The sequence below is a fragment of the Lacerta agilis genome, chromosome 2 (assembly GCF_009819535.1).
Source record: "Lacerta agilis isolate rLacAgi1 chromosome 2, rLacAgi1.pri, whole genome shotgun sequence".
NCBI classification, from domain to species: Eukaryota; Metazoa; Chordata; class Lepidosauria; order Squamata; family Lacertidae; genus Lacerta; species Lacerta agilis.
Window position 1 is genome coordinate 99,586,492 of NC_046313.1, and position 26,406 is coordinate 99,612,897.

General features: G+C 44.0%; 1 protein-coding gene across 1 annotated transcript in view; it reads left to right on the forward strand.

Moving 5' to 3' along the window:
• FHIT (fragile histidine triad diadenosine triphosphatase) overlaps positions 1-26,406 on the forward strand; it is a 633,148-nt gene that overhangs the window by 468,637 nt on the left and 138,105 nt on the right. Inside the window, exon 4 of the mRNA XM_033141324.1 lies at positions 24,264-24,332. Coding sequence (XP_032997215.1) covers positions 24,264-24,332 — 69 coding nt within the window. The remainder of the gene's footprint in view (positions 1-24,263; positions 24,333-26,406) is intronic.

Here is a 26,406-nt window from a genome sequence, read left to right on the forward strand (position 1 = left end):
GTGGTAAGGACTTTTCCTGGCAATCTGCCGTGGGGGTTGCTGTAAGACTATGCCATTTTTCTAGTACCAGTTATTACTGATTATCACAACGAGATGGTCCAGTTCTGAATATCAAGTAAGGTGTCTTCTTATGTTAGATGACTGATAATGAAAGACGGATTTGAAATATCGAGTGCTGAATACTCTGGAGGTGTCCAACTCCACAATGTTTTCGGGGTGCACATTAATTTTGATTTTGATTGCATTATCTTTATATTATGAAGGGATTCCTACCCTGCCTTTCAGCTTCTTGGAAATGCCCAAGATGGCTGCTAATAAAAACACTGATGGTAATAATAATAAATACTTATTTGTTTTTAAATAAAAATGTGCATTAAAAAAAACCATTGCATTTAAAAAAATAAAAAATGAAACCAACTTTAAAACAAAGCCCAAAGCTAACCATACAAAATAACCAGCTAATCAGATGAGTGATCTGCTGTTATAAACATGCACTGAAATTATAATTAAAATGTAGCATTATTACGTGAAAGGGAAGTCCAGAATCTAGATGCCACCACAAAAAAGTCTGCTTCACACATCCTGCCCAACACACCACAAAAGAGGTGGGATTTGTAAAGGAGCCTCCCCAGTGGATCTCAAGGGGTGGGCAGAAATATGGAGACTGGCAGTCAGTAGGAGCATAGGGCTGGGGATGGAGATCTATACTGGAAGAGAGATGTTGAGAAAAAGAGAAGAATTCATATCGTTTCTCTGTGACTAATGAAGACCTCTTTCCGTTTATGGTGGAGATATGAGAGACCCTGCACTTGACAACTGGAAACGGGACTTTGTGTGGCAATTCAAATGCCACTCTGCTGTCAATATGTGTTGAGAAGGGCACCATTGTGGGCTCAGCCTGCAACCAGAGCGGCTTGTAGGGATTTCACGGGCTGAATGGATGCTTCTAGATCTTGCAATAAAACAAAACAACAGGGTGGAAACACACCAAAGAAAGAACGAATGAATACACACACACACACACACACACACACACACACACACACACACACACACACTTTAATCCTTCTTAAGGCCTTGGCTTCTTAATTCTTCTTTCAGCTAAAACTCAGATTCATTCCTTGAATATTTCAGTGGTTGACTGCTGCAATAAGCTTTCTCCAGGGACCTCTTGCCTTCTATTTCTTTCTTGAATAGGTCCCATTCTTTATTGCCCATGTTATTCACACATTCCCTCCGTTATTTATTCAGGTACATTGCCTGCCCATTAAACCAGGTGCCGGCTGACTACCAGCATCTCAGAGAAAATGGAAAGTTTACCCAAGCCCTTTTAGACCCTATAGGTTTCCCTCCATTGTTTGTTATGCGGTGAATAGCATCTAGTCTCGATCACACAGAAAACATGGTGCGCCTTCAAAGGCTCATATCACAGGCTCAACCCTCTTTGCAGTGCATCCTTAAAGCGGATGTTGCTGCCTCCCCCAAAAAACCCTCCAGATGACCTCCCTCTGGAAGCCAAAGACCATGGGGACAAACAGCATCCATTATGCAGTTGACGACTGTACCTCTGTGAATCCCGTTGGCCCACATATCTCTCAGTATTTCTATAAATCGGGTATTTACATGCACACCCTTTCCCAGCGATCGCAGATAAAGCCACCCCCATTCTGTGCAATTATTCAGCATTAGTTGGAGGCCTTCACCAACAATAAACAAAAACAAATCAATATGCCACCAATGTGTCTGTTTCTAAGCTCAGCATTTTAAAGCCAGCATGAAATCTGTCAGAGTGTATATCTCCCTGCAAAGGGCTCTTGATGTTGATGTCATAAATAAATTAGCATCGAGGTAGAATCCATTGCAGCGTGAAGTCTTATTTAATCAAGTGATATTTCAGTTAAATTTTTTATCACCTTACTTAGCTTAATCATATTAAATACCAGCCAAACGTCTGCCAATAGGAGAGGAAGAGAAAGAAAGGTGTGACATTACCAATTAAGCAAGCAAGTAGTAAACAGTCTAATCAAAAGGGAAAGAAAGCCATAATTTGTGGAATTGTTTCATTGCAAGGAGGAAAAGCACGTGGTAATTAAATCCACCGTACTCCTGGAAAGCTCTGGATCGCTGAATATTCCTAATTAGAAATGAGCAACTTATTAGCTATAAGCAACGGATGTCACAACCATAGACCAATCTTCTTATAAATAAGTAAATTCTGGTTTTTTGGCAAATCATTTATTAGATAAACAATCATTCATTTACCCCTGCTTTGCTGAAAACTGATTATGGTGCTTGGAATGAGCCTCTTTTCCTCTCCTCCTCATGCTAACTGTGAGAGGATAAGGTTTATTAAAGCACAACCTGTTCTGATATTGTTTTTAAGTATGATCAGCAGCATCATGCCTTTGAATACCAGGTGAACACAAGTGGGGAGAAGTGCAGTGTTACACACACTTACCAGCTTACCAGCTTCCGAAGGCATCCTGTTGGGCACTGTTATAACAAGAGGCTGGAGTGGATAGGAATTTGGCCTAATACAGCAGGACTCCTCTTATGTTCTATCATCCATCATGGAGATAGACTCAACAGATAGGACACGTAGCACCGTGGTAGAACATGGTCTGCATGTAAAACATCATAGATTCGATCTGGCATATCCAGTTAATAAGATCACTATCCCAACAGAGCTGGGAAACAGTCCTTCTTGTGGATTCAGAAAGCTGCTACTAGACAAACAGACCATATTAGACTAGAAGGGGAAGATGATCCGACTCACTATAAGGCAGTGCTATATCATCTATCTATCTATCTATCTATCTATCTATCTATCTACAGTGGAACCCCAGGTTACGCACACCCCGGGTTGTGGACGTTCGAGTTAAGAACGCCCAAAACCCGGAAGCGCGTGTGACCCCCCGGATGCGCAGAACGCTTCTGCGCACTTCGTGCATGTGCAGAAGCACTCAAATCGCGCTACTTCCAGTTTTTCGGGGTTCTTTGTGCATTCGGGATACGCCCGTCCACGTTACACACGGCGACCCAAAACGGATCGCGTGCGTAACCCGGGTGTCCACTGTATCTATCTATCTATCTATCTATCTATCTATCTATCTATCTATCTCTATGTATCTCTATCATCTATCTATCTATCTATCTATCTAAGGCAACTATGGGGTTGTGGCACTCATCTCGCTTTCAGGCCAAGGGAGCCGGTGTTTGTCCACTGAAGCTTTCCAGGTCATGTGGCTAGCAGGACTAAACCGCTTCTGGCGCAACGGCACACCGCGACGGAAACCGGAGAGCATGGAAACGCCATTTACCTTCCCACCTATCTATCTACTCGCACTGGCGTGCTTTTGAACTGCTAGGTTGGCAGGAGCTGGGACAGAGCAGCGGGAGCTCACCCTGTTGCAGGGATTTGAACTACCAACCTTCTGATCAGCAAGCCCAAGAGGCTTGGAGGTTTAGACCACCCATTTTTCTATCTATCACCTATCTATCTATAAATTTTAACCTACTTTTATTAAAACAAGCAATAGTCTGCAAGCTGGTTTATGAATGAAAAGACAGCTTTATATCTTCAAATAAGGTAGAACTCTCTCTCTCTCTCTCCCTCCCTCTCTGGAATAGGACAGTTCTTTTAACCTACTTTCTGCCTTTATTTCAGAAGGTTGGGGAGCGGATAGATTTTTTTTTTAAAGGATACCTGCAGCCTGTATAATAGTGATGTAAATTAAAGCAAAGAAACTTCAGCATTGTGTTTGGATTGAAATCCTGGGATTGCCTTGAGTTAGTTTAAGAATTTATTAGCCCAGCCTTTTTCAACTCAGCACCCTCTAGATGTTCTTAACTACAGCCCCCATCACTCCTGAACTTTGGCCATGCTGGCTGTTTGGAGTAAATAATAATAATAAAAATCTGGAGTGCACCAGGTTAGTGAAGGCTTCATGAGTCTTTCTTTTAAGTGTTGGTGGTGCAGATGCTGTGCACAGTTTTCAACTAATACAGCCCCTGTGCTTTGCAATGTTGAGATTTCTAAGTGAGCTTAGGGTGTGAAGACGAAATGCCAAACTTTCCATACTTGCATACCAGAGGCAAATGGAAGGTGGCAGGGTTAAACTGTCTCAGGCTGCAAGCCAGATCTTCGATTACAGACTGGCGCACTGTAGTGATGAAACGTCACACTCTTGGAAATGTGAGTTCAGTCGGACTCCTTTTAGGGTAGGTGAGACAACATACAGCCCACAGGCAGTGTCAGGACAGACAAGCAATTCTGCAGAAAAGCATCCTTCCCTTTCCATTCCCTACTCCCCTCCCCCCCCCGAAAAAAGGACTGGTGCACAGTTGAGCTGCCTGACACATGGTCCAAGTGAAGTGATGCTCAGGCATATCAGTGGACCAGATACTGTTTGCAGACCTCACATAGCCAAATAATTCTCTGGCCTCTGCCATGGTGCTAGGTTGGCCACTTAGGCATGACGAAAAGAAGAAGAAACCCATCACCGAAAATAGCGGATTTAGAGTTGCATAAAATCGACATATGCTATTGATTTCCATGTAATGCCAGTTTAGAAAAATTATAATATACATATAAATGCAAAGCATATCACTGTAGGGGGAAATATTGTGACCTGTGTGCTATTTCTGTTGTCTAGGTGCCAACTGTTTATCTTTAAACCAGACTTGGTCTGGATAGCCCTTTACATAGAAGGCTTCTTCAACTAGAGGGTTGTCCTCTGGAGGGAAGGGCACAAAGTTCAATTGAGTTTGCACTCAAAGGTGAACCTGTCAAATTCACAGTTTTTGGAACAATATGGAAACGGGGGAAGGCTTTGAATTTCGTCCTTCTCCGAATTTTGCAACGCAGTTCTCTAGCCAAAACATGTTTAGAAAAATGCATGCATTAGGAGAAATTGTGCATAGAAATAAACTTATCAGTGAATATATTATATTATGGAAAACTGCTTGCAAAAATGTGTACATTGGTCAAAACTCAGGAGAAGTTAACGCTATGTTATTGATGGATTTTTATGAGGATTTATTTCTTCATTGGCAAATTGCTGCAGGAATGTGGAACTGAATTTAAGACTGGAAAAAAGAGAAACTGAATACATTTACATTTACAGACCCACCCATTCCTAGCGCTCTGTAAAGTTGGACACATGGCCCCTTAACATGCTGTGGCTGGCTGTCTTAGCACTGAGCAGCTTTCAAAGAACGGAAAATTCATAGTGACTGACATCACCAAGAGAAGGGAGACAGGCAGAGAATGGGTCAGTTTTTCTCAAACCACATTCCAAATTTCACAGTTCTTGCTTCGGGACCTCCATCATCCCCCAGGTTGTCTGCTAAGGAGGAGGATACTGGTTCGCCATCTCTATGCTACGCAAATGGGCACCCTTCTGTAACCTTCAAGCAGCAACCATTGGTGTTTAGCATTCTGAAGCCAATAGAATCAAATCAAATAAACCCTCTGGCCTGGTTGCTACATGTATGCGCACTGCTCAGTTTTTCTACACTTGATAATAACTAGCAGCTGGGAAAGAGAGCACTGGGTAGGAGTTGATGTGAGGTGAACTGCATGGATATTTGTTGTGTTGTGTCCAATTCACCCATGAAAGTCATTGCTTTCTTCTTCTTCTTCTTCTTCTTCTTCTTCTTCTTCTTCTTCTTCTTCTTCTTCTTCTTTTTGTAAATGATGAACACATATATGGCTGAAACAACACGGAGGATTTTTGCTTGTCTAGTTTATGGATCTCAGGCTCTAGCTTGACACTGCAATAGGGAGCCTGTGGCCCTTCAGATGTTATGAGACTGCAGCTCCCAGCAGACCCAGCCAACATGGCCAATGGCCAGGGATGATGGGAGTTGGAGACCAGCAACATCTGGAGGTTCACAGCTCTATACACTCTTACCGAATCCTCCTGTTGGAGCCTCGCAGACTGTGGATCCAGCACAGCACAGTTGAAACCCCTTTGTAAAGCTGAAAGGAATGGTGAGTGAGTATTACAGAAATGTCATCAGAGGCAATTTCGGCAGATCAAAGAGCTGAAGCCACTGACTCATTAATGAGCTACTAGCGGGCAGTCCCAACCACGTTCTCTGCTCCCAGTCGTGACTCATTACAAAATCATTATTACCGTTCTTCTCCTGCATGCTTGCTCCCTTTCTAAGCGTTTCTTGCAGAAAATAGCCTGACAGTTTATGCGGAATTAATGAGAGCGAGAGAGCTGCTTTCAATGCACAGGATAGTACACCCAAATTACATTCTCCCAGGGTTCCCTCCCCTGCCATAGCCCCAAGTTTACTTCTTCTTGTTTTTGTTGTTTAAAAATCTCAACCCGCTTAGAAGTCTTTGTGCAAATGTGTACCTCTCTCCCTCAGTTGCCTTTGGATCCTTCCAGCGGGATCGTAAGAAAGTCCTGTATTACAACATCCATTTTTCAGCGTAATTTTACCTGTGTAATGAGACCATTTCCTTAACTTGATTTTATAGCCGTGTCATTTAGGAGGATAAATGTTGAGCAAAGTATCGTCTGGGGCTAATGCAGCATCTCAGAAGGAGCAAGCCTCTTTTTACAGGCTGGCATCAGGCAGGCATATTCTTGCTCCAACTCTCATCAGCCCCTGCCAGCACAGGCAATTGTCACCATGTTAGCTACTGCAAACCTATTCCATCTCTTTGAGGACTTTTACTGTAAGGATAAGTATCTGTCACCCTGTGTTCCTTCCTCCATCTACCCTCTTGGCGAGCTTTCCTAAACTGGGGTAGGCAGACACTTCTAAATTATGTTTTGTAGTCCTGTGTTTGTGCAGCGCCAGACATTTTAAGAAACAAGTGCAAGGAAGACTTAGAATTATGTGGCTTCCACAGGCCATCCCTTCTGGGCTGGGGAAACCCAGCCAGATGGGCGGGGTATACATAGTATATTATTATTATTATTATTATTATTCTCTGTCTGGTCAGCTGCAGACCGATGTTGTTTCCCCTGGTCTTTGTCAGATATGGAAAACCCGAGAAAATGAGAAGTGAACCAGCTGATGACCATCTGATGTTGGCAGAAGCTTTTAAACCAGCACGTAAATATTTGGTGTAATCATATGAATCCAGAAAGGGTAAACTTTCAGAGGTGTAACTATAGCTGGTTAGGGTGATCAGATGCAAAAGAGTACAAAAATCCAAGAATAAATTCAGACAGGACTAATTTCGCAATGCCGCTATTGTCAACATTTATTAATTTCTTTATTACATGCTAAATAATTTTCTAGGCTGCATTTAAGGGGGGAAAACTTTAAGAAGCCGTTTCAAGGGAGCTTACCCCTGAAATAGTAAAATGCAACTAGAAACACAAAGTTGTTAAAGCCAGAATTAAAAAAAAATTGCAAGCATACATCACAGACGCACAAATATTAGAATACATTGCATAACTATGATTGACACCAACAGCCGAAGAATAAACCAGGATTAAGAAAAATGAAACATATAAGAGGCCAGGCCTTTATTTAAGATGTTACATTTATACCTTACCTTTTCTCCAAAGAGCTTAAGGGGAAAACACACCTTCTCCCTCCTCCCATTTTATCCTCACAGAAACCCTGTGAACTTGGTTTGACTGAAAGACAGAGACTGGCCCAGTGGGCTTCACATAGCTGAGTGGGGATTTGAACCCTGGTATCCCAGATCCTAGTCTGGCACTCCAGCCACTGGCTTTCTCCAAGCTTGGTTTTTGTTGGAGGAGGGGGTGATACCACTGGTGGCGACTTTCAAGTTTATGTACAGGAGGTGCTTCAATTCAGAAGCTTCACCCTCCAACTCAAGGAGGAAGGGACCAGAAGGGTGACGGGTGAGCTAGCCCACTCATTCCCATACCTGTCTCTCCTTGCATGCTTACATACCACAGAAGAAGGGCGACTAGAAATGACTTCTGTAATGTATTTTTTTTTAAAAAAAAAACCATTGCCTGCTTTCTCTCAATGTACCTCCATGTTAAGTTCAAATTTGAAGCAGTGAGATCTGCTGAAACACACATACTGCGAAGCAGCTGGAAGCTGAGTGGTCAGTTTAGGTTATTGCATTTGACTGCAAGCTGTGTAAGAACCCTTTTAAAATAATGAAAACATGCTTTTATAGTTCTCTCTGCTAAGAAGAAGAAAAAAGTATTTTGCTGTTGCAGCGGTACCGTTACTTCTTATGTTATTTTATATCGTACCTCTTCCTACATTTGTGCATGTGGGCTGGGATCCAAATGTGAGACGTGCTTCCTGGGAGACAATGCAGTGTACATTTCTCCTCTACCAAGGCCCTTCTTTGCTCATCCCAGGGAAGAAATGGGCTGCGGTTCTTCAGCTGAATTGGCAGCTTCCCTTTGGCTCTTCAAAATCCCACTGTGCGGGTTATAAATAAGTGATGATGATGATGTTGATATTGATGTTGACTCCAAGTAGCCTGCCATTGATGAGGTACTCACTCATGTCTCTCTTGATCAGGGGTCAGCAAACTTACCCTGCCTCGGGTCAGTGTCTCCAGCGCCGATCGCGCGACGGGCCGGAGGGCGGGGGAGCGCGCACCCATACGCGTGCACACACGCTATTTCCGGCGCACTTCCAGATCAGAGGAGAACCGGAAATAGCTTGTGCACATGTGCACAGGCCTCTTCTGACCCGGATGTGCACTGGAAATAACACATGCGCACAAGCTATTTCCGGTGCTCCTCCCTCTCAGAAGTGGGCAGCCATACCGCGCTGCGCAGATAAGAGCAGGCGGTGGCAGCAGGTGGCGGGGGTTGCTGGGGGCCGGATAAGTAAGTCCCGTGGGCTGTATCCGGCCCACGGGCCATAGTTTGGACACCTCTGCTCTTGATAAGCAGGCGGTCCATTCCCACTTGAGGAATACACTTGGTATGAGTGGGAGTCTCCCCTATGAATCAAGGAACCTGTCTGACCCTCTGTTTCTCCAGCAGGAATTCAGATTTCCATGGAACGTTCCCAAGGGTTGGTTCTGTCACTGGAAATAATTCCATGAGAACTGAAACTTCCAAGAAGCTCCCCTCTTTGAAGCACTTGCTGGAAGGGCTTAGCACCTTGCTGATTGATCCAAAGCAGACACTCTCTCGGTGCTCCTTCAGGGCTGCCTGATGGATTTCTGTCCGTTCCTTCTGATGTGCCTGATGTGACAGGAGATCAGACCCCATCACTCAATGCAGATGTCAGCAGTCCTTTGCATTATGCTGAGCAGATGCAGTTGAGTCAGTGCAGTTAGTGCGAAAGGGATAAGACGTGCCAGCTGCTCTCCTGATGGGGGAGCATAACGCTAATCCGCCAGTCTAGTCTACTGGGAGGACTTAACGACATATGCTAATTCTAAGAGCATGGCATGGGCTTAAAACAGAAAGCATCTCTCAAGCATGCGCCAATCAAACACAATTCAGAAGACCCCAAGAGCTCAAAGGAAAACCATCCATACACACATGTGCCAGATTTAGCTCACTGTGATCAAACAAACTAAATACAGTCAAATGTCTGATTTATTTATTTTTTAATCTGGTTCATTCTCAGGCCAACTATCACCTTAACTACTGCAATCTCCCTGTTGGGCTTCATTCCCATTTCAGTGTCTTATCTCATACTTTACCTCCATCCAAACCACAACTGCCAAACTGATCCATCTGTCCTTTCCTGGTGTAACCATGTGATGCTCTCTGCTCTCTGCCAGATCTCTCTGCCGGCTTCTCATCCTCTTCATTATTCAGTACAGATTCCAATAGGTGCAGCAGCAAGTCCATTAGGAAGCTGTTGTTGTTGTTGTTCCCTGAAATTTATTTCTTTGGTTTTTCAGATTGAAATTTTACCGTCACCTATCCCACATACAACTTAAAAACTAGATTCTCTTGGGCTTCCCTCCTCCCCTTTGTGGGTCCTACAGTCAATCATTTCCTCCTGCATCTTTTATAATAACCAGATCCTTTATCTCTCCATTGTATCCAAAATTTACCATTAAACTACAAGTGATATTCCAATCCTACTAACGATTTTAACTGTTTGGGCTGGGTGTTCATCAGTATAGAGATGATACCCAGCTCTACCTCTTTCAAATCGGAACCAGTGAAGACAGGGAAGGTCCTGTGTGAGTGCCTGGAGGTGGTTGGAGGATGGATGGCAGCTAACAGATTGAGGTTGAATCCTGACAAGACAGAACTACTGTTTTGGTTGGACAGGGGGCGGGTGGGTATGGAGGATTCCCTGGTACTGAATTGGGTAATTGTGCCCCTGAAGGAGCAGGTGCGCAGCCTGGGAGTCATTTTGGACTCACAGCTGTCCATGGAGGCGCAGGTCAATTCTGTGTCCAGGGCAGCTGTGTACCAAGACCTGACTGTCTCGCAAGAGTAGTGCATGCTCTGGTTATTTCCCGCTTGGACTACTGCAATGCGCTCTACGTGGGGCTACCTTTGAAGGTGACCCAGAAACTACAACTAATCCAGAATGCGGCAGCTAGACCGGTGACTGGGAGCGGCTGCCGAGACCACATAACACCAGTCTTGAAAGACCTACATTGGCTCCCAGTACGTTTCTGAGCACAATTCAAAGTGTTGGTGCTGACCTTTAAAGCCCTAAATGGCCTCGGTCCAGTATACCTGAAGGAGCATCTCCACCCCCATCGTTCAGCCTGGACACTGAGGTCCAGCGCTGAGGGCCTTCTGGCGGTTCCCTCACTGTGAGAAGCAAAGTTACAGGGAACCAGGCAGAGGGCCTTTTCAATAGTGGCTCCTGCCCTGTGGAACGCCCTCCCACCAGACGTTAAAGAAATAAACAACTATCTGACATTTAGAAGACATATGAAGGCAGCCCTGTTTAGGGAAGTTTTTAATGACTGATGCATTTTTAATATTTTGTTGGAAGCCGCCCAGAGTGACTGGGGAAACCCAGCCAGATAGGCGGGGTATAAATAAATTATTATTATTATTATTATTTGTTTACAATGGTCCTTAATATAAGTTATAAACTTTCTCCATTCCTTATGAAACCTTTGATCTTCCTTATTTCTGATTCTTCCGGTCATTTTAGCCATTTCGGCATAGCCCATCAACTTGATCTGCCCTTAGGAAGCCATTGCTGCACAATTCAGACTCTGACTTATTTTTATTACTTTATTTTTATGAGATTTTACCTTCTGTAAGTGAATTCTGTGGGGCTTACTCCCAAGGAAGTAAGGTTAGAATTGCGGCCTTTATTATGCCAAATGCATGGCAATTGTGCCGGTGCTCTAATCAGCTTGTTGTTCAAGATGCATTGGTTCATACCTGCTGATATGAAGGAGTCTATGTTTGTGTTTCTCCAGTAGGCCTTCCTACTCCCATCTCTTCTACTCAGGTGTTTGGCTGCAGGCATCCAAGGCCATCCGAGCTCGACTTGCCCAGCCAGCTGCACACATTTTGTGCCCTTTAATTAAGTTGTAGAGATTCAAAGGGATTTGGCTCCTGCCACCTCACGCTTTCCTGCCCCCATGTTCCATTCTAGGGTGGATGTTAAATCGTGCAGAAACAGAGCGTGACCTCACTCTCGTGTCGCTTGATCTGGCAGCAGCTGTTTGTGTGTGTGTGTGTGTGTGTGTAACTCATTTGGAAAGATTGATTGTTGGTTAATTACATTAATGAACTCACCCGACATAGGACGCGGACCAAAAAAAGCTCAGCAGCCTCCTAAACAGCCATTAAGAATAAGACATTTATCTTTTCACCTGATTGTTGCGACTTCCTGCCGGGTGGCAGGGCATACAAAACGTTAATTCTGAAGGTTAAATGACATTGGGAAATAATCATGAACTGCTTACCTTTCCTCACCTCCTGCCCAGATGGCTCTTAGCACAGCAATCAAAGGGCATTTGGATGTAAGAGCTACTTGAAAGGTCTCCAGTAATATGAATCTGGTAGTTTCAGCTGGCACATGGTCACATCTATTCTAGCACAATTCCAGCTTTTCCGACCCAGTGCGGTTTAAATAACTCCTTTGTTAATAAAGGCTTATTCGCGTGATTTGTTGGAGATTGTGAAAATAAAGGGCTAAGTACACTGCTGGCTTGGGGAAAGCTTGCAAATGTGCTTGAGTTCTATAAGCCATCGCGGAGCTTAGTAACCGATCAAGAGCCATCGCAAGAAAACAAAAGGTTTGACATTGGATAGTCCAACCAAGAGCTCAGGGCTAAGCTATATGCACATGTAAGGACGGTCCCCAGCCCAGTGCTTGAGCATCTGCCTTCCATGCAGAATGTCCCGGGTTCAATCTCGAGCAGCTCCAGGTAGGACTGGGAATTGTCCCCTATCTGAAACCCTGGAGAGCTGCTGCCAATCAGTGGAGACAATACAAAACCAGGTGGGCCAATGGGTCAAGCTTAGTAGAAGGCAGCTTTCCGTCTTCCTGTATAAGAGGGAGGGGTCCCAGTTCTTGGGGAGATGCAACAGTTCATATGCAATTGCTGTGTCCTGAAAGTATCCCTAACCCTTGAACCAATTTTGCTAGCAATGCTGCCATGTTGTTTTGAGCACAGCTGGAAGCAGGGTAGATGATGTTTTATATGCAGAACTTTTGATTCATTGGTTTGTGTATCTTCACTTGTCAGCTATAAGCCAATCAGTGCTGTACTCTAGTACCTCCTCAGTCCTTTGGTGTGGTAGCACTTACCCTTTGGGACTCCCTCCCATTTCATATCAAACAGGTGCCATCTCTATTGTCCATTTGGCATCTGTTGAAGATCTTTTTTCAACTAGCCTTTTAAGTGGAGACGTTCGTTCCAATCTTGCGTCTGTATTGGATTTGAAATTGTTTTTATGCTATTTTTACATCGGAAGTTGTTTTTAATTGGTTTTGTATATAGGGAATTGTTGTTCCTTTGTATACAGGGAATTGTTGTTTCTACATTTAGCTTTGTTTTTATTGTCGATGGGTTTATTGTGAAATCTGCTTTGGGGTTATTTTATGGGAAGCAATTCGTAAATGGAACGAAATGAATAAATGCTGTTTTGAACCTGAAAAATGCCTTTGTAACAGCGTTGTCCCTGTCACGGGGCAGAGCATGGCAACCACTTTAGACTTCAGTTGATTGGGAGTAGTGAGTTATGGTGGGTTATAGGACAGAGCTTTGTATACTACACAGCCAGTCCTTTCCCCTTTAACTAGGATTGGTCTGTGGAATGGGACTGCCATCTTGTCCAGGGCCTTCTTAAAGGGATCGGCCGCCGTGGGGCAACGATCCCTCGGCGCCCCCGGCATGCTGCCTCTCCGCCCGCCTCCCACCTGCACTAGCTGCCCCTCGGGAGGGGGGTGGGCGAGCGGGGGGTGAGGGGCGTGGCGCTGGAGCGGCGCGGGGCTTTGCGCGCTCATCCCAGCGCTCCAGCTGGGGCTCCGGAGGGCGGCCGGCTTGCAGCCTGCCTGCCGGCGCGCGAGCACCTGCCCGCCCACCCGTGGGGGCGGGTTGGGGAGGGGGCGCCCGGTATGCCGGCGGGCTCGCGGGGGTGCCCCTGGGGGTCCCGGCGCCCTGGCGCGGTGCGCCACCCAGACCCTATGACGAGACGGCCCTGATCTTGTCCTTTGCCTCAGGCAGCAAAATGTATTGGATTAGCCCTACCAGCTAACAATTGGAAGATTGTGTGATAAGAAGTTTTGTGGTTGGTTCACAAGATTCCTGACAATTGGACTCATTAGTGCCTTTGACAAGTCTTATAAATTCATGTTTTTTGTATGTAGAGGCAGGGCTTCTTCTTTTTCCATCCAGAACTCATTGGAGCTCAGCTCCCTCACCCCTCAGGTGGGCACCACTGCCATTCTAAGAGAACAAGAGAGAAGCTCATGGTGAGCTCTGTCACCTCTTTTTCTACAGAAATAGCACTGTGTAGAGGGATGGTGTAAACAATATTTAAATCATAATTTCCTCTATTTCTGAGTCAAATATTCCCATGTTAGCACAAATGCCATCAAAACAGCAACACAAGGGATGGGTCAATCCATCATTTTCAGTTTCGCTCAGATTCTCATTTTCCCAGTCTCCACATTTCTACACCAGCTGCCTTTTTTTTTAACATGTTCATGAAAATTCATCAACATATTTTCCCTGGTGTACACTTTTTTTGTATGTGATTTCGCCTAATGCACACGTTTCCCCTCTTGGGACACCTTCTGAGGGTCACACATCGGTGGTGGGCAAAGCCAGAGGCAAAAATTGACCAAGTGACAAATTTAATTTTTATATTCATACAGTAGGCTTCTTTCTACACACACTCACACACCTTTCTCTGTCCTCCATCCAAACAAGCTAAAAGCATTGTCAGAGCTCAGTGACACCTTCCAAGCAGGTAAATGCAGCCAGGGGGCAAGGCAGGGCCAGGGAGGGGTGTGGCTTGGGGAAAATTTTGGGGGCCAGGTTGAGAGCCCTGAAGGGCTATATTTGGCCCCCAGTCCCGAGGTTCCCCACCCCTCTGCTAGATCACAAAGAAACATCCCTGCCCTCTTTACCAACCCTTCTTATAGAAACGGTCTTTACGGTTTCCCTCTAGGCATGTCCTGCTCCTTCGCAACTTCTTCACAAAGGTCTTGTTTCTTTGTCCCTTCATTCTCTCCAACGCTTTCCCGCCCCCACAACCTTTCCAATTAGTTTTCAAATCCCTGGCCGTTATTCAATTGATTGTGTTGAGGGGATGGAAGCTTCTGAAATATATCTTCCACCACACGAGGCAGGAGAATAGAATTTTCTTACCCTTTATCCCTGACCTTTCGCTGGTCTCTCATCTTTCTCATATCCTCCAGGTCTCTGAAGTGAAAAAAGGAAGAAGAAAAAAGCAGAGGGCCAAAGCGATAATTAGCCAGCATTTTTGCTGTAATTACTGTGTTAGCATCTCTGGAGGGACATGAAAGAGAGCACTGTCCCTTTAACAGGACGATTTGATAATCCTCTTAACAATTCTCACTTTTGGGGGGGAGGGGTGGTGTTTTGGGGGGGTGGGAGGGACAGTATTTCACAGAAATTTTAACTTTGTGAAATGCGCCTAAAGGGAGGCTTAAGCAATAAGGCAAAGATTATGGAAATGACTCTCATTTGAGCACGATGCAAGGACCCGGCAAAAAGCCACAGACGGCTTCAGAACAGCGTCACCCCCATTAGGAGCGTACCCCCATTAGGAGCGTCGTTCAAATGTTTATTCATCAAACGACAAATGTTTATTGTAATGCGCTTTATTGGGACATAAATTAAAGAAGCGTGATTACGGGCAGAGAGAATGTTAGAGCAGTGTTTGTTTACCAAGGCAGAAGGTGAGGATGGGAGCAGGCTTGGAAAAGAAGAGGGTTGGGCTATTGGTATCTGTGATTTGGCAGGTGTAGGGATGAAGGGAGGAAGCGTTTGCAAAGTGATGAGCACCCCCGTCTCTAGATCTCTTTATGCATTTCACAAAGACCAGCAAAATGTGGTCGTAATGATGGCCTGTAGCTGAGCACAGCCTCATCTAAGGACAGACAGATCAATCTAAACCCGTCCCCTTTCATTTCCACCAGCACTCAATCTTTGCCGGGTCCGCGACTGTATAATAAAATTTGCGTTGCGTTCTACCGGCACTCAATCATAGGTCCATTTTGTTCAGAAAGAATGCCTTAAAAGCTCGCATTTCAACCGTACCCCTTATTATATGCATTACTGGGCACATTTCTGTCTGCATTTCCACAATGGCTGTGTTTTCCAGTGCTTTTCAGTGTGCTTTCCCCATAAAAAAATATGCATTTGATGTGCCTTTTAACCCTAAAAGAGTGTTTTCGTGTGCTCTGTTTTTGCGGACTGAAAGTGCATTGCACAATCGAGAGAAGTGTGGAAATTAAATTTTTTACAAGGCTTGGTGTCCTTCCTTTTGCAATGCTCCCAATAGGGTCTGAATTTTGTAAGGCACAATTTCCTAGTGTTTCCCATTAGCCTTGGACCCTCCTGGGGCTCAGGAAGGTGTCTGGCTGTGCCAACTGCTGATGCCAGGACAGGACTAGACCCAACATAAATCCACCAGTGGACCATGGTTAACCCTCTCTCCTTCCCTGCTCTGTGCTCTGTGTGTGGAGAACACTTTGCAGCTCCTTGACTTAAGCTGAACATACTGTTGATGATATTTCTATGTATTCTGAAGTGGGTGCAGATTAATTCCTATTAACGATTGGGATCCCTGTAGAACTGCATTAAGCCACATCCCTCATAGGGATCAGGGATCCCCTAACAGAACAAGTGGAGTCATATAATCAGGAATAACAAATGGATGTGCTATGAGATACAGGGAGTACCAAATTACCCTATTTGTCATGTTAATATTCACGTTCTCCACCTCAAAGCATTTGTCATCCTCTCTGAATAAGCTTCTTACTCTGTGGATTTCTCCTTTTGGTCTTGCTCCTATAAAATCCACTGTCCCAGATAATTTGACAAAGCAAGTTACAGGTAGGTAGCCGTGTTGGTCTGCCATAGTCAATAATAATAATAATAATAATAATAATAATAATAATAATAATAAATTCCCTCCAGTAGCACCTCATACCAAGAACAAACTTAGTTGGTCTCTAAGGTGCTACGGGAAGGAATTTTTTAATTTTTTATCTTGTTTTGACAAAGTCAGATGGTGGTGATGGGCGATGCCAGTCAACATTTACTACTGAACTTCCATAGGGTGCTGTGTAAGCCCTTAGGGCTGAGGAGTGAGGGACAAATGCTTTAAATATATAAATGCGGGTACCTGAGCTGTACAGTGGTATCTCTGGTTAAGAACTTAATTCGTTCCGGAGGTCCATTCTTAACCCAAAACCATTCTTAACCTGAGGTACCACTTTAGCTAATGGGGCCACCGGCACAGGATTTCTCTTCTCATCCTGAGGTAAAGTTCTTAACCCGAGGTACTATTTCTGGGTTAGCGGAGTGTGTAACCTGAAGTGTTTGTAACCCGAAGCGTTTGTAACCCAAGGTACCACTGTATTAACTCTCACCACAGACAGACCCATAGAAATGAGGCATCTTTTATACGAGCTACCTCTTTGATGCAGGTCACTGGTAGAGCCCATGTTTCTCTTGTACCAAGTTCCATCCTAGTTTCAATATGTGGCAACTCTAGATAAATGATCTCAGGTTGCAAGCCTGGGCGAACTCTGTGCAGCTTGTCTTGAATAACAGATATGGGCTGCATTTCTTTAGCTTTCCCTATAAGTTGTGTTGTAATGTAGCTTTTGTCAGAAGACGAACTGCTGTGGAATGGCAACAGTGCTGCATGTGACAAATGCAGGATAGAGTGGGAAAATGATGCCTTCTTACACCCGTACCCAAGGCGGTAGTGGTGTAGTGGTTAGAGTGTTGGACTAAGACCTGGGAGGCCAGTCAGAAAGACCTTTTCTTCCTTGAATGAGTTATCCCTCAGACCAGACACCTCCTTCCTGCTTCCCAAATGATCCTGTGACAACAGTCTGGAACGGCGAGATCTTTAAGAGGACAACAATCTAACGTTTGATTGTTTTATCATGGCACTATATAGCATGCATATATAATCAAAGTGGGATGTTGTGAGATGCATGAGCATTACGTGCTATTTGCTTCTGTGTCAGTCATTGGCTGGGAGCCCCCTCCACCCCACCCCCTGAGATCCTGGAGAAAGACCCTTGAATGAAAACCTATAAAAGCAGAGCAAAATTTTGTGTTGGCTAGAGAGACTTTTGCAGCGATTCCTTCCTCTTTGGGCAAGGCTGTCATGCATTGAATTGGGTGTGTGTGATTATGTGTCTTTCCACAAATGGGGCCTTGCTGGATGGGAAACAATTGGAACATGGATAAAGTCCCCTCCTTAATAGGTTGCCAAATGGGGAGGCAAATTATAAAGTGGCAGTAGAAAGTTTGCCTTTCCCAGATGTTTGTCTCTGCATGGCACCCATAGCTCCACTCTGCTGCCTTCACCCCAAGTTTCCTCCTGAAAGCAAAAGAAAAAAAGGGAACCACTTGAGATGTAATTGCCTCTCGCTGTGTCTGCTTGGTTCTATTACACGAACAGTAGGGAGAATTTGGCTTATAATATACGTTCTGTTCATAACCTTAAAAAGAAAGGAACAAACAAAAGAGAACCCCAGGATCCCTGCAATCAAATACCTGCTGTTTATACTGATGGAGGGTACACTGATTCAAAAACAGGGGAATATTGCACCAAACCCCATTAGTGGTTTGAAAAGAATAGATGGATTTTGTTGCACTGCATTGCATTCTATAAAAGCCTAATATGAATAGTAAAGGTGAGCAAACCATGGAAATGTCCTCGCAGGTTCTTAGTGGTCCATATGCCAAGGTAAATGTTTTGCCATATAAGCAGTAAAAATTGGCAGAATGTTTTCGTTTCTCATTTTAGTGCCACCCACGGGGAGACATCTTGAGCCAACAAAATGTTATTATTACCTGCTGCATAAATTAGTGTATTCCATGCCTCTTATCTCCATAAGGTTAAGCCTAAGGCTTTTTGCAGTGTTTTTGTTGATGGCTGTATATGCTGGATCAGGCATTGTGTGTGTGTGTGTGTGTGTGTGTGTGTACACGCGCATGCACACTTTTTAAAAATACACACGTACAAAACATTCCCCAGATGTGGAGTTGCAATACAAATACTGCAAAGAGAAAATATTCTTCTTCTTGCATAAATTAGGCAAGTTAAATAAATATCTGCTAAATTTATTCTGGAGATACTATTTTGTCTAATTTATTCTGTTCTTTAGGTGGAAGGCCAAAACACTATACAGGGCACTATTTGGTGGGGGGGTTTTTTGGCGGGGGGAAGCTTAATTCAAATTTCAATACAAATACAGGTTTATACTTACATTAAAAGACGACAGGAAGATTTTAGAAAGAGCATTTTATGGTTTAGCACAGCAGCTTGTAACATTCTGAATGCTGAAGAAAAAAAAATTCGAAGATCGTTTAGATGAACTCGAATTGAAACCTATGATATATAAATTTTCTGTAATTAAATAAATAAAAATTGTCAGCTGAATGTGAAGAGAGGAACATGAACTGGAATTAGCTCCTCTCTTTCTTTTTTTTAGACAAGTTGAACTTTTTACAGTGAACTTTCTCATTTTTCAGAGTTTATACCACCAGAATAGTTGGCGCTGTAGATGTGTCAGACATTCCAAGCAATGTTGCATATTTCCTTGTGAGGAATATGGATTTGGTAGCATGATTCACTACAGCTTCATGTGCTAGAGAGGAAGGTCCATTGGATCACTCAGCCTCCCTGCCACAATACAGGAAGGGGGAAAGGCTTATCTCCGGTTTGTCTAAAAATGGGGCAGGGAAGGGGATCAGGTGCAAACTATGGAGAATATGAGTACATAGGAGACGTATCCAGAAAAGTCATTTTGTTAGTACACAGACTTCTGCCTGTACAACAGGGCTTCCTCTCCTCTCCTTGTGAGCCACCTGTGCCCTCTCAAATTGGTCCTGGGGATTCTCTCAACCGCCCCCCCCCCCAGGTCACAGGGAAAGGTAAAGTCCCATTGTGCAGGCAGAGGTCCTTGTGCTAACATGGCAACTTCACTGAGTACAACTTTCAGTTTTAAGGCTAGTCAACCCACGAGGCCAAACCTCTGAGAGAGAAATATGCGGTCTATGATAATGAGGCATGGGTGTGAGTAAATCCATATTGCCATGTCGCTATATGAGTGGAAACACATCCTCAGAAATTTCCCAGGATCTCGAGTTAAACAGTCGGCAGAGTATTGAACGTGGCATCAAACTTAAAATGGCCGACATGTTGATCTTTGAAAGTTCCCTCGGGCCAAGGAGTGTGAAATGGAGTTCGAATATTCCCTTGGGAGTTTCACATGCCACTAACGTTGCGTTCCTGCATACCGTTAAGCTACTTGAATCCCTTTGACTTCAACAGCATGGCTGCCACTTAAACACTGTGCAGTGTTGCAGCCTAACTACCCGAAGAAAATGCACCATTTTGCTATGAACAGGGCAAATTGCAGACTGAGCCTTGTGGCTCTCCATGTGTCCCTGAACTACAGCTTCCATTATCCTTGGCCATTTGCCATGCTAACAGAGGCTTATGGGAGTTATAGTTCAGCAACATCCGAAGAACACCACAAGTTTCCCTTGGAAATTTCTAGTTCTGCTGGCACTTTCACACCAGCTTTGTATCGTCTGTTTTTCTTCAAGAAACCCTTAATTTCCTAGTAAGTGTGCAGATGCGGGCCCAGTGGTACCAAAGAGTGTTTTTAAGCTTGCGTTGTGGTTTTGAGCAATATATCATCAGGGCAATGATGCTGGGATGATGTATTGCACTAATACCTCATAAGAGCACTATCGCTCTCGTGATATATTAGTATAATACACTATCAGAACACTATCTCTGATGTATTACTCAAAAGAACCATTTTTAACCGAAAAGGAAGGAGAGGAGAGCATCTTAGCTTTGACCAGAAACCATGGACAGCAACAATAAAGGGAACAAATAATAAATTGTTGGGTCCCCTGCTTGTAAGGTATCTCGAAGGAGCCAGGAGAGCTGTTTAGAGCACTCAGTGCTATTCTAGCTTTAAATTCCTTCTGATGAAGTGGACTATAGTCGCCCAAAACTTATGCCATAATGAATTTGTTAGTCTTGGAGGTGGCACGAGACTCTTTATTTAATTACATGTCCTTTATTTCGTCCTGTTTATGAATCAATTCCGTGGAGCAGCTTATTTATTTTGTATGCCACCTTACATCTGAATATCAAGGGGAGGTTTGCAACATCAAAATACAAAATGAAGGCTTCCGGCGGCTGACGCCATTATGGGTGGTCGTGGGATGCTTCGGCTGCGAAGCACCCAGCTCATCCCGGGGGTTAGGAGCCCTGCAGCCGCATAGCGGGGCTCCGGTTGGGGTGCGGGAAGAGCGTCCCGCACCCTGGGCTCCCCGGCTGTGCCCGTTGTGGCTCCGAACCCTTCCCTCGCTCCCCCTGTAAAGGGGGAGTGGGGGTGAAGGGACGACGGAGCCGGGCTATAGGGGACATGCCCCAACCGGGATGTAAATGCGGCGACAAAGCCTGTGATGAGCGTCTAAGTTCTACCTGTCTTTAAGGAGCTGATAAGAACCCAGAGGCTGTGAGTAATTGTTTGACTCTTTGTATTCCTGGAACGATCTGGGGGAAAGAAGAAAGGCAGCCCGCCTCCCTCCCTTCGGGTGGTGAAAGAAATTAACTCTTTAAGTGACTGCTGCTACAACAATCAATAGAAAGTATTTGGAATTTGAAAACTGAGACTGTTGAGATCTCCCTTCGGGGGTTAACTGGGGGAAAAATATCTCCACTTGAGGTTTTGGTCTTTATACTCCGGCTTCGGAGAAATGGCGACGACTTGGTTTGTCGTGGGAAAAAACTGAAACAAAGGAAGGAAGAGACAGGAACTGAAATCTGATACTCACCCTCTCTCCTAGAATGATGGATTTTGTGCTCGCACTGGTATTGAACTCTGGTTTAAAGGATGAGGAAATGCTCACTGTCTTGCAGCTGGAACTGCTTAATCGAAAACTACAAGTTTTGAGTGGAATTATAAATAAAAAGGACTTACTTTCCACAGAGGAGGCTTTTCAAAAGTTTTACACAATGGAATCAAACCTCGGCAAAGAGCTGGGAGGGGCGCTGGAAGGATGGTTTGAAATGGCTGGGCAACTCCGAAAGGAGGAGGAGCCGATTTCTGGGGGTGGCAGCCCTGGAACGGGAAAATTTACAATATCCAGACTCCGAGGTGGCAGCTCGGGGGCAAGGGACATCGAATTAAGATTTCTACAAGAAGAAGAAGAAAAAGAAACGGAGGAGCCCATGGAGGTGATGAAGACCCTGAGGCTTGATGCGGGGTTTGTTGTGGATGTTGCCTGGACCTGTGGACACTCAGAGGAAGACAATTGGAGATTTGGTTCCGGTGAAAGACAGGAAAAGACAATGGACAGAGGGGGAGTGGGTTGAAGTACTAAATGTATAATCCAAATGGTCTGCCATGGTATCTGAAATTGGAGTGTGAAGTCTGTTAATTACAAGTTTATTTTAAATAAGTAAGGAGATATTGAATCTTAAGTTAAAAGCAGCATGATAAAGGATAGAAGAAATAAGTTTAGCTATAAGAATATTTGGTTATGATTTAGGTTATAATGCAAAGATTAAGATAAGTATGTTTTCTTTTCTTTTTTTAAGTAAAGTTAAATTTTTTTTATAGAGAAAAGTTGTTAAGGAAATAGTATATTGATTTAAAACCGAAGGTGAATAGGCGGGGGAAGTCAAACGTCAAGATTTAGAACTAGAAATTTTTTTTTTGTAAGGTATATAAATAAGAAGAAGAATCCTGACATTATGTGTATTTGTATTTGTTTTTGTATCTGTAGGTGTGGGGTTGGGTTTGTGTTATATTATGAAAATGCTAATAAATTCTGTTTAAAAAACAAAATACAAAATACAAAATGAAAAGACAAAATATATAATAACACAAAAAGAAATCAACAACCCTCCCCCCCCCCAAAAAACCCACAGATTTTAAAGACCATAAAATGTAAATCAGCCCAAGGCCCGCTTACAGAGACCGGTTTTTGAAGAGACATGTATGGGGAGACCATTCAATGAGCCGCTCCAGTAAAGGCCCGTTCTTGTGTTGCCACCCTCCAGACCTCTCATGGAGGAGGGCCTCAGAGAATGATCTCAGAGTCCAAGTAAATTCATATGAATAGAGGTGGTGCTTGAGGTATTGCGGTCCTGAACCATTTAAGGCTTTATAGGTCAAAACCAGCGCTTTGAATTGGGCCAGGAAACTAATTAGCAGCTAGTGCAGTTGGGCCAGGACTGGAGTAATATGTTCACCGCCCTGCCCCAGTGAGTAACCTGGCTGCTGAATGCTGCTGAATTCTGCTGCTGAAGTCTCCGAACCATCTTCAGAGGTTGCCTCACGTATTACACATAGCAGTGATCTAACCTAGAGGTTACCAGAGCACAGATGGCAAAAGTTAGGTTGTCTGTCTCCAGATAGGGGCACAGCTGGGCCATCAGCCAAAGCTGATAGGAGGCACTCGGCACCACTGAGGCCAGCTGAGCCTCAAGCAACAGCAAAGGAACCAGAAGTACCCCCAAGCTACATACCTGCTCTGTAACCCCATCAAGAGCAGACAACCTCCCATCCATCCTATCTAGGGAGCCATCCACAAACAGTGCCTCAGTCTTATCTTCATTGAGCCTCAGTTTCTTGGCTCTTATCCAGTCCATTACCAAGGCAAGACAACGGTCCATCACATCCACTGCCTCACTTGCAGATGTAAAGGAGAAGCAGAGCTATGTGTCACCAACATATTGCGGACAACATACTCCAAACCTATGGATAACCCAACTCTGCAGTTTCATAAAACAATTTTGTATATACAAGCAGTTGAATGAAAGTTCTGCTAACTCACTCAACTAAATATTCTCCCCACTGCCTCAAACATCTGTCTTGCAGCAAAATTTTCAAGAGTTTCACACACTCAAATGCACAGATGCACCTTTTCCAAATGTGCAGGAAGACCAGAACGGTCACCCCTACTGAATTTCAGATGGTGAGGGCAAATAGAGGAAGTCTTCCCCTCCCTACTTATGAATTCCCAGAGATTTTGGCTGGCTGCTATTGGAAACTGTGCTGAATGAGGTAGATAGTTGCTTATTTCAGCATTTACCCTGGTGTCCTCCAGCAATTTTGGACTGTATGCCGGCTGAGTGCTGATGGGAATTGTAGTCTACACCAGCTGTAGGTTTGGAAGGGCCCATCTATTCTTACGTTCTTAGAGCCTCCTTAAGCTCTAGTCCACCCTGTATTATATATGCCAACCTCCTTCCTTAAATATGTTTGTAGACATCCAGGCTGAGAAATGGGTTATACTTGTCACTCTCAAAGACTTGACAGCCAGTTGTGTGATATCCTGTCATTTCAAAGAGATGTGAAAGTTAGATTGACATATCCTAATAATTCCACAGAGCTTCTCAACTTTCTCACATGCACTGTGGAGTTTCTCTCTCCTTTCTGATCCTTCTCTTTTCTCCCCCCTGAGGACTTCTTGCATGGAGCTAAAGAACAGGTTCACTGCTTTCTACAGGAAAAAAACACACAAACTGAATGCCATGGGAGTCACTGTTTAATGAAGGAATCACAGTGAAAACATATATCCGTCTGTTTCGGCCAGATCAGCATTCATTTGTGTGTTTGATTTTGTTTTAATTTTTTTGCAGCATGTCCATGTCCACGTACTTCCAAGGAAGGCTGGAGACTTCAGCAGAAATGATGAAATCTATCATGAGGTACGTCTGATCTTAAAAGGGGGGGGGTTACCATTTGAATATTAAAGTGGTTGTTGTGGCCTTAACTGAATGTGAACTTGTTCCCTACCAGTGCAATTTTTGAATGTACCATATTTTCATTACAAAACATGGAGGGGTGGGTGGGCTATTGATTTCCAGAGGTGTCTGGTTGCAACCCAGTGGTCTACATGTTGAAATGGATGCTTGTTGCTAAGTATGAAGCACAAAGGGGAATGCAGTGTTGATCCGTTGTGTTGAATTGGGGGGGGGGTGTTGAAAAAGAGGCGATTTTCATAAAGCTGTTTCCTGAAAACTCTCCAATCTGTACATTTTAAATCGTAATTTGCTCTAGCCCCCGTGTTTTGTTGTGCGGCGTGAGACTGTGGTGGAATCAGTCTTCATTTTTTCACGATCTGAGAGGGTCAGATGGGGTTTTATGCGATCTGAGAGGGTCAGATGGGCTTTGCACCTTAAGTCCTAGAGACAATTGTCCCTGCATAATCATTTCACACTTTGGTGACTATAGTTCTAAAATTAGGGATGACCATCTGTAGATAACTGAACTTTAGTCATGGTCTAAGGTGCAACTTTTCGCTCACAAGATTTCCTATGGACTGTGCCCCATTGCTAATTCATGCACATTCTGGAAAGGCAAAAGATGGCTGCCGACCTGCCTCTTGCCTTAAGAGAGGATCTTCCATACACCCATACACCCACACATGTGCAATGGCTGACCTCATATCTCAAATGTTTCCTACCTATGAAGTTTCTCCTGTTTGGCAATTACTCCTTTATTATAAAGCCAGCTACCCACGAAGGATTCACATTGCATATCAGAATGCCTGGCTGAGTATCTGAACAAATAAATGTTTCTTCCAAGGATGTTGAAACGAATCAACCCTGGTCTACACAAACTATCGGGAGTAACGCAAACACAATAATGATTTTGCGGTCAGAATGGATCTCGGCATCAAAGAAGGCCAAGTACAAACCCAAGGCCTAATGTCATTACTATTGCTGAGCTTTCACGCATTATACATGGAAGAAAAGCTCATCTCTTTCCAAGTATGAATTATTCAGTGTAAAACTTTTAAACCGGCAATGGTATTCAGCATGCGACGTCCTCCTCTTCCCTTCTGACATTCAGAGACACAGCAAGAAAATCACTTAGGGAAAGATATTTTGACTTAGCGATCTCATTCAGTGCATTATGCTAAATCATTTTGGCAGCACAGGAATACCTATTAGGAATCATTTTCAATTTTGGGGGGATGGAGGAAGTGGCTGGGCATAAGACTTAGCAGCTTTCCGGCTTCGATTTCAGTCAAGCTGAACTGGTGAACAGAAGCGCATTCATAAGCTGATTTCCAAACACTCCGAAAATTTCAGCTGCCAGTAACATAGCTTGCTTGAGCTTTGACTGTCACACATCGCTAGCTCTTAAGCCAACCTGCCTTGGAAGCAGCAAAGACGGGGGGAGGGAAACAGGAATGCAGATTCTTTCTTTTCAGCCTTCCCCAATGGGTTCTGAATACCTGAACAGTTTCTAGTTACTACTGAATCTTGGCTTTCATAATGTTACGGCTTTTAAAAAAAATTACAGAGATTTGTAAACTATCAATACTGAGGCTACTGAACCTTCACTGAAGACATGCAAATATGCCCACAAGCAGTTTCTCAAATCGTTTGGAGTGAAGAAAGGATGGTATCACTTTGGGAAAACTTCTTTAAGACATAGCCAATACTTTTGTTATTGCTGATGATGTTAAACATAGGGGGATATAAGGTGAATGCTTAACTAGCCCACTTTAAGTCACCATGCATTGTTTTCATATGGTGTTCCATAAACTCATTCGAGTGAGATCTTTGTTGAACATCTACAGCGGACCTTGCATCTGGGCCCTCTTGTTAGTTTCTCTCTGAAAAGGATATTGCATCTTTTTATTTTATTTTTAAGAAAGAAAGTCGACTCCACATTTCATATCATTCTGAACAGAAGGATATGTCCATTTGTGTGCCTTTCCTCACGAAAGGCTCTTTACCTTAGTCAAGGCTTCTGTGAAGAAAAGGGAGA